This window comes from Lineus longissimus, chromosome 17 (genome assembly GCF_910592395.1).
Source record: "Lineus longissimus chromosome 17, tnLinLong1.2, whole genome shotgun sequence".
Lineage (NCBI taxonomy): Eukaryota > Metazoa > Nemertea > Pilidiophora > Heteronemertea > Lineidae > Lineus > Lineus longissimus.
In genome coordinates, this window is record NC_088324.1 from 14,634,471 (window position 1) to 14,643,292 (window position 8,822).

Below are 8,822 nucleotides of genomic sequence, written 5' to 3' on the forward strand. Positions count from 1 at the left end.
CAGAAGTGGGACACACTGCCAGTGTGTACGCACTCGCAAGAGCAGATTGGTATGTATACCTCTAGTTCTCTTTACGAAGCATGGGCATGATAGTTTAGTGCCAAGCCATGAAGGGCCTATGGCAGGTTCGGGATGGACGGGGGGGGGGGGGCGCAATGATATACCAAGTCTCGCCACCTCCGTAGCCAAGTCTTAGGCCAAATCAACCTGATTTGTCTAAGCTTCGTTTCCCGGTGGTTACCCTCAACAAAATCTTGGGCCAAGAGGCATGGCCACCTGGTCCTCTCCCTAGCTGCCGCAAAATAATGTATCGTGGAATTAGGATGATGAACGGGCTACATCGGGAGTCTAAGTTATCTGGTGGAGGGTTGGGGTTGCGTAAAATGAGGGCCTGGTGTGATATCACTTAGAACTGTAGGCTGAATAAACCGTGCAGAAACCAAGGAGTAGATATAAAATGTGACCCGCTCTACCAAAACTAGGCGCTTGTCGCATCTGAACTTGACAGGTTGATACGGACTTGTTGTTCATTTCCCTATTGTAGACCTTTTGTGAAATGTGACCAAATCAATTTGTAATAGATTTCACAAAAGGTCTACAATAGGGAAATGAACAACAAGTCCGTATCAACCTGTCGAGTTCAGATGCGACAAGCGCCTAGTTTTGGTGGAGCGAGTCACAAATTGATCAGGCTCATTCCGTTCTATTCACCTGTTGTGAGAAGCTAACCAAACCTGCATCGGGAACCTTTTGCGATATTTCACCAGGTTATACGATATTTATTATTTAACCCAACTCTTATCGCCATTTTGCGCCGGAAGAAACACTTACTTCTTTGGCGGTGAAAGTGGTAGAGAGAACATGCTTCCACCTTTAGTGCTGGGAATAAGTAAGAAACTTTAGAGTGAATGGGGAGGGGGAGGATGAGAAAGACATCAGATGCCGCCACGCCGTGCGACGGGATCCAAGAAAAAAAGGCCAAAATTTAGTCAGTATGTGCTTTCAAAGATTTGTCCTTGGTGATGTATCATTGTCTGATTCTGGCAATGCAGTCGAGTATTTGTAGATGCTTCGGACTTCTAAGATTCAGATGAAGCAGTTCCACATTTTGTCACCAAATCACCAAAGGTCTAAGTGGCATTGTCTCGCGAAATGGACTACAGTCGTGATGGATAATCTTAGGACTCGCCGATTCAATTGATCGTAATCTAAAGGGCATGATCTCTTCAGAGTTGTAAATCAATAAGGTGATTAAGCTCAAATAATGAAGTTACCATTGCCATAATAGTGTTGAGAGGATGATCACATGTGTTTACATGCATTATATAGAGAAATAAACAGTAGTTTTACATGGGTATACTTTCTAAACGAAGATTGTACACCTTGATGATATGTTGGTGAATATTCTAGTCTGGCATCTGCCGCTCGTTACTTGTAGAAAGTCTCGACGCGAATTCTTTTTACCTAAGAAAGAGGATCGCAGTAAATGTATAGACACAACAATAACATGTAGACATTACGCTGTGTCTAGCAAATTGTGTGTCTGCCTTAAAGGGGGACTATAAGGCAGGAGCTAGGGGTCACATTGGAGGATTCGAGATGGATATTATGGACAGTTAGGGTGGGTCTGGTTTGAATCCTCACGGATTGGTCTGTTGCCTAGGGTCGGCGATAATATTCAATGCCGTGAGACTGCCAACAAACCAATACTGTCAGCTGACCTTTTTTAATTAGATATTGTTGTAAATTATTTCATATAACCAATGGTGTCTTAATTAATACAGTCATGTCTCTGAACCATCTCACAGAACCATTGGCACGCACTCGTAAATCAATGACTGGGCAGGAATGTCGATATTGGTCTTTATATTTTGTTCTAACGACTTGAAGAACAGCGGATTTATACTCAAGTGCCATCAATGGAGTTTCCTGAGTGGGGTTTCTCATAGGCCTAACCAACACTGACAGAAATCCCAAGCACGAAGAATTCCTCATCCATTCCTGGCCTTTAGTGACGACTCTTATTGCTAAGCTTTGCTTTTGTTTGGGAGATTTAGAGCAAATATATTGCCTTTGTAACCTTCAGTGCTTGACATTAACTCCTCAGGATAGTTGGCCTGGTTATGCACTCTCGAGGGGAGTTGACATTGATATTTTAGTAAAACAAGCCTTTCGGCGACGGAGTTCACCAGGTGACATCGCTCAGTTATCAACCATGTCCGAGATGAAACGGTTTATATTTAACTGAAAACTACTTTTGGTTGGAACAGCTCCAGAGGTGTATCAAGAAGGGGCCATTCAGAAAAGATTAAGTATAAAACGAGCCCTACGGCGACCTTGTTCACAAGGTGACAGATTAATTGTCTTTTAAAAAGGAAAACTAGACAAAATTGTTACTCGACAATTACTACTTTTTTGAGGGTAACCAGCATCTATTAAAACGTGTGTATAATAGTTGGCACATATTTATCTAGGTAGCCTCGGTTACCCTGACTGTTCCATGCTTCCCTTGAACATATATCACCAGTAGCCGTGCTAATAACGTGTTTTTGTTGTGTTTTTCAGATCGGGGTCAACACAAGAATGAATCCCAGCAATTATCTGCATTATAGCTAACTGTCAACAGAAGCACCAGTCGAAGTGAACATGGCTGGAGAGATACCCGAACAAGACACTTCCTACTCAAAAGAAGACGTCGCAAAATTTGGGAGCTACTTTCGGATGTACCAGTTTCCGGTTCCGCTTTCAACATCAGTGGATCTGATCAATGCTTGCGAGAGAGGAGACGTAGCCCAGGTTCTTGCTCTTCTTGTGCGAGGTGCAGATATCAATGCGCGATGCCTCAGGTACACGCGAAAGCCTATCCACGTGGCGGTGGAAAAGGGACATAAAAAAGTAGTTGAGTTGCTCATAAAACAGGGGGCGCTCAAGGACGTCTGTAACCTTGATGGATCGACGCCATTGCTGATCGCGTGCCAGACAGCAGATGCTGGTATTGTTGAAATGCTGGTAGAACAGAACGCACGGGTAAATGCCATGAATAAATTCAACGATCGTCCGATACATCTTATCTGCAACAGCGGTAGGCTCCAAGGATTCGTAGAGAAGTTTATCAAGCGGGGAGCAGAGGTTAATGTACCCGATCGTAGCGACTCGCCGCTTCACATCAGCGCGAGGCGAGGCTACTCTGGTGCTGCAGATGTTCTGTTAAAACACGGTGCTAAGGTTGATGCTGTGAATACCAGCGGGAAGACTGCACTTCACGAGGCCTGTGGTAGGGGGCATACGAGCACTGTTCATGCGCTCATCGAGAAAGGTGCATACGTGACCATGCTCACAGACAACAAGGACAAGGCGACGCCATTTTATCTTGCCTGCTCGAGCGGAAATGCAAAAGTTGCGCGGGCACTCATTGAAAAGGGAGTGGATATAAACCAGTGCGTCAGTTCCGGAGCATCGCCACTAGATAATGCGTACAAAAGTCAAAACAAAGACATTGTAGAAATTTTAGTTGAGAAAGAGGCTTCAATAAATCAGGCCAAAATGACGTCATTACACATTGTCTGCTTATTAGGTCAGATGGAAAACCTTGAGCATTATCTTTCGGATGAGCCTGCGCAGTTTGAACTTCTTGATGGAGAGGGGAAGACGCCGTTGCACATTGTGACGTCACAGGGGTACACTGAAATGGCCATAAAGATCGTCGAGGCGGGTGCTGACGTTAATGCTAAGGATAACGACGAAATCTCGTGCCTCCATTTTGCCTTCCGCGGCCACCATCTTGATATAGTAAATCTGTTGCTAGACAATGGGGCGTATGCTGATATCAAGTCAAAGAACGGCACCCCACTTGACTTAGCCTGCGAGGAGGGTGACGTTGAAATTGTTGAAAAGATGCTAAGGTTGACCAAGGAGAGGTCGGAAAACGGTTTACCACGGGAGCTCCTGAAGCCTGCTCTTGAGCGCTCGTGTAGCAACGGTCACGTGAATGTGCTTCGTCTCCTGTTAAAACATGGTGCTGTCATCGAAGATGCGGATGCAGTTGGTCTGGTCTTCGCCGCAGCCGAAGGTGGCCACACAAACATGCTGCATGCACTTTCTTCTCACGGGGTCAAGATCAATGTCAAGGACAACAACGGGAACACGCCCTTCCACAAAGCTTGTTGGAGCAGCGACGAAGCATTCTTGAACAAACTGAAGCAATTTGAAGTCGACGTGGATGCGAAGAACACTGATGGACAGGCGGTCTTGCATCTGGCGTCCCAGCATGGACAAGCTCAAAGCGTCACGGCGTTGTTGAAACTCGGAGCTAAGGTAGATGTACAGGACAATAAAATGAAGACTCCTTTGCACATCGCGTGTGCAAACGGCCGGGAACAAGTTTTCAAAGTTCTGCTGGAGAACAACGCGACACAGAGTCTGTCAGACGAGAGTGGATGGTCCCCAATTCATTTCGCTGCGGAGAGTGGGAGTCTCATTGTGATCAGGACTTTGTTACGCTCAGGTAGTAATGTGAATGAGCGAAATGGTGAAGGAGTGACGCCCATCCAACTTGCCTGTCTCAAAGGGCATTTCTACGCAGTCTGCTCTCTGATTGAACATGGCGCAGACGTGAACCATGTTGATGACCTTGGAAGGACGGCGCTGCACGTGATCTGTGAGAGGCTTTTCGAGAGCCCCTACGTGCGGCGCTACGTAAAGTTCACGGACGTGCCTTGCGATCGTACATACGTTGAAATAATCGAAATTCTGATCGCAGCTGGCTGTAATGTTATGATCAAAGATGTTAACGACATCACGGCGCTTGGTATAATCATCCGGAGGCTTCGTGGTCTTCCGGAAGGTGGCGCATGTTCGCGGGCGTTGTTTGATGACGAAGTTTCCGTTGGTCTGCTTGGTATCTTCCTTGACTCGGCTTATGATAATGACGTCAACTCTGTTGCAGTTCTATCCGAACTCTACGCAAAAATCGGCCGGCAACTCCTGCAGAAAATTGTGATGTCGGGTTGTGGGAGTGTCAAGCGGGCTGATAAAGTATTGCTCAAAAGAATCATTGTTGAAAATGACAACCACATGTTTCGCCTTCTGGTCGAAACCGGCTACAGAATTGAAGAAGAAACACTGATGGCCATTGCGGGCGAATTAGAAGGCGTAGGCAAGCCTGTTGATGCAAATTTCCTCGCCAGCGCTTTTCTGTCGGTTAAAGAACCTATGACGCTGAAGAATGCCTGTAGAATCTACATCAGACATTGCCTACGTCATAAACCGGGTCGTCTGTCGTCCCACGTAGAATGTTTGCCGATCCCTGTCTCGCTAAAGGACACTCTTGCCTTCGATTCATGTTGAACTGCAGTCACATTGACTGAGTGCATTTAAGGCCTGATACGGTTCAGCAAGAAAACCGTACGCTATTTTGCATTTGTTTCGCAGCTTTACGACCGCGGATCTAAACGATTCCAGTAGATTCGGGCCTTTAGTCCGTCTGAAGGTACGTGCCTGCTGCATGTTGTTAACAGTTCACGCAGCTATCGGCAACACTGTCTCGTTTTCTCTTGTCCCGGGTGGGGCGCACGCATACTCATAACTCCAGTCATCAACCATGATCACCTATGATTAAATGCTGGATTTTCATTTACACAAATGTACTTTGACTGGAGTATCGAATCGGCCTCATGGCCCATTTGAAAAATTGTATGACGATTTCACAATGCCAATCTTTCAGCAGTGGGATCGGACCAATTCCTTAGACAAAGTGTCGTATGATATAAAACTATATCAATGCATGGCAAACATCTCCTGTAAAGAGACTTCTGATTAAAGTCGCTGATATCAACTTAAACATGTTGTTGTCGTCCTTTTTTCCCGTTACGTAGGCGAGAATTTCGCTTGGCCCGTCGTCAGCGTTGTAACTTAATAGCACCGACAAGCCCCGCGCAAAAGGCAGGCCAAACGAGAGATAAAAATTAATTTTTATTTGGCTAATACGATCCCCCTAATATAATAATTGCGAACAGCGTTAAATACGATAACATCACACGGTATACCAGACTGCATGGTGACGGTTGGATCTCTTGTACTCTTCTATCACAACATTGCTTTTTCTCCGGTATAAGAAAAATATGGTTGCCCCATCTCTGTTAATAATATGACTCCCATTGGTATCACAACACGTAATCTCCATCTTCTTTCTTCTTCCGAATCCGATCGAGAATGTAAATAGGAATGTTCAGCAAGCCACCTATTAGAGTTATTGATGCCGTTACAAGAAAGGAATACGAGTAAATCCCTGTCATGTCATATAGGGCGCCACCTATCGGCGGGCCAATAAAACCACCCAAACCTTCGGAAAAAAGCACCCAGCCATACACGAAGGTCACTCTTTGAAGTCCGAACACTTGCACCATGTAGAGAGGGATAATAGTACAGAACACGCCGTACCAGAACCCAAACCAGACCGCGGCGAAAATCAGGATGCCATATAGGGGTTGGTATAAAACTAGGATTAGATGCGAGCCTCCCATCATGGCCAGTGCGAATCCAAATGGAAGAATAGTGTTCCATTTTAGGACATTAAGCACGACCCCTCCCAGCAGGCGGCCAGAAATCGAACCGATTCCTGTCAGGAAGAGCAAGAACGCTGCCTGGTCTGCGGAAAACCCGTATCCTACTACTCGGTCAGGCAGGAGAACAAAAAATACTACTGAGTGGACACCCTCTAAAAATGTCACGGACATGCTCAATAAAAATCTGAAATCTTTGAAAACATCAAAACTCGCCGCAAAACCTTCTTTGAGAGATTTATTCTGCTCTGATTCATTCGCGATTTTTCGTTCTATTTGCGCATTTGGGCGATACGCGGCGCCACTGACGCAGCCCTGTAGCGAAATTCCAGCTAGTAAGATCATGGCGCCTCTCCATGAGTAACTGTCGATGAGATATTGGATAAATAACGGTAAAACTATACTCCCGAGACCGCTGCCAGAACGTACGATCCCGGTCACTAGACTTCGACGCTTCTGGAAGTAGAACTGATTCATAACTGTAGAGGGCAGCAGCACGAAACATATTCCAGTGCCTGGAACAAGTAAATAAATTACAGGGGGATATAACGTTATTCCTCGACAGTTACTGATGGTCTTAAACAATTATTACAGGTAGATATACATACAAGTTTGCCTGCAACGTGTTCCTTCCGAATAGCTCGATTATTTGTACATGTACACACATTCTTCGAGCGCACAGAACTTAGAATGAATGATATTATGCATTAGCTTGTTGCCGCTCACCGTTCTTTGCATTGAATGCCAATGATGCAGGGGTGGTTTCATTCGCAAGCTCTGAAGTAGTGGACGAACCATTATCATAGAAGCATGGCAAAAGAGATGAACCGTTACGATGTTATTCATTCATGATACTACACAAGGAGAGCCACTACTTCGTCGCCACGTACCGATTAGGATTCCATAAGAGAAGAAGAGGACAACAAAGTTTTTCGTAAAGGCGCTGAGGAGGAAGCCGGAGCAGGTGAGGAGGCAGCCGAGGATGCAGGTCCAGCGATGGCCGATCAGACTGCACAGAAGACCCCCGACGGGACCTGAAAAACGACACTAGATTGACCAACTATTTTTCAACTATAGCATTTCTGGGATAGATTTTTGGACCAATTTTTACTCCTACCAGTATTCTACAGTATACTACCCCTTCAACAAAAAAGGTCAAAATGACCGTCGCCCTTAGCGGACACCTTATTTAGTTGGACATCCTCACTCATAGGAACAAAGATTTTGGTCCGAAATTGGTCGTTTCTCTGCGATATGACCGTGACCTCCGTAATTAGGATACATGTACCTCCTTACCGTCTTAAAGACGTTTTTTCAGTGCTTAGGGTGTCCTCAATTGGGTGGTTCTACTGTTATGCATTATGATACGTTCAGTAGACAAGACCAGGTTACATATAGCATCACGGATTTGTACGATACAACAGCTGCTATAAATTGTCTGTGGTACTGTTGGGAAAAATGTCACGGTATAGTTTCTGCTAATAGCAACCGACTTAACATGAACCACTTAGCATAGGCCTACATCTCTGAATCTCAGCTTTTGTCAAACTACGGCTACGAACTGCACGGCAATGGCAAAGGATACTTACCGAGACCTGCCGCGAACCCGTATGTCATAGACCCCACCAAGGCCGTCACCCCTTTGCTCCTTCCAAATTGCTCCTGCAGAGCCACGTGAAAAAGTCCGAAACTCAGGCAGAGGGGGAACATGAAATGCCCAATGAAGGAAGCACATACGATCACCCAGCCGTATCCACCCTCGGGAAAAGGACTGGCACTTTCCGCTGCATCCTCGACGCCTCTTTCAATGAGCTCCTTCTCTTGCTCCAGCGCCAACTTCTCGGCGGATATTTCTAGAGTTTGGAGTTCCGTATCTTGTTTGGGCGCTATTGGTGCCATCTTTGCTGTGTCTGAACAATGGAACTCGTCCTTGTTGTCTCCCAAAGTCATTTTTGTGGCCGCGAATCAAAAGCTTCACTAGGTCCAAAATCCGAACTATTGTATATTAGGCCTACGCCGACCTACTTTGTCTCGAGTCCCCACTCGAACAAGCTGTTGGCAATCGGCAAATGGCCTTTGAGAACCCAGTTTATCTGTTCCCCAGATAAATTCTAGTATATATTTAACTATCGGCCAGAGCGATACCAGCAACAGCCAGAAAAATTGGTATAGCCTTTTTGGTGACATATTATATCTGACCACGAGAGAGATCAGCGAAGCGTCAACCATCAGCGCCAATACCGATGCATTTATTCGGTGAGC

The 8,822-nt window shown here is 45.6% G+C and overlaps 2 protein-coding genes across 2 annotated transcripts; one reads left to right on the forward strand and one right to left on the reverse strand.

Annotated features, from left to right (window-relative positions):
- LOC135501863 (serine/threonine-protein phosphatase 6 regulatory ankyrin repeat subunit A-like) lies at window positions 1-5,820 on the forward strand. The gene is made up of 2 exons (XM_064794253.1): window positions 1-49; window positions 2,566-5,820. Exon 2 carries the CDS (start codon window positions 2,647-2,649, stop codon window positions 5,344-5,346), a length of 2,700 nt encoding a protein of 899 aa, XP_064650323.1. The 5' UTR covers window positions 1-49; window positions 2,566-2,646; the 3' UTR covers window positions 5,347-5,820.
- A 105-nt stretch (window positions 5,821-5,925) lies between these two features.
- LOC135501865 (monocarboxylate transporter 12-like) lies at window positions 5,926-8,609 on the reverse strand. Its single transcript, XM_064794255.1, has 3 exons — window positions 8,150-8,609; window positions 7,451-7,594; window positions 5,926-7,075 (listed from the first exon to the last, which is right to left on the reverse strand). The coding sequence occupies exons 1-3, from the start codon at window positions 8,508-8,510 to the stop codon at window positions 6,162-6,164; spliced, it is 1,419 nt and encodes a 472-aa protein (XP_064650325.1). The 5' UTR covers window positions 8,511-8,609; the 3' UTR covers window positions 5,926-6,161.
- Window positions 8,610-8,822: the final 213 nt, after the last annotated feature.

Coding starts and splice junctions, on each gene's coding strand:
- LOC135501863 (XM_064794253.1), top strand. CDS start 2,647: ATGGCTGGAGAGATACCCGAACAAGACACTTCCTACTCAAAAGAAGAC.
- LOC135501865 (XM_064794255.1), bottom strand. CDS start 8,510: ATGACTTTGGGAGACAACAAGGACGAGTTCCATTGTTCAGACACAGCA. Junction 7,595..8,149: donor CGGGTTCGCGGCAGGTCTCG/GTAAGTATCCTT, acceptor GTCGTTTTTCAG/GTCCCGTCGGGGGTCTTCTG. Junction 7,076..7,450: donor CTCTTATGGAATCCTAATCG/GTACGTGGCGAC, acceptor TACTTGTTCCAG/GCACTGGAATATGTTTCGTG.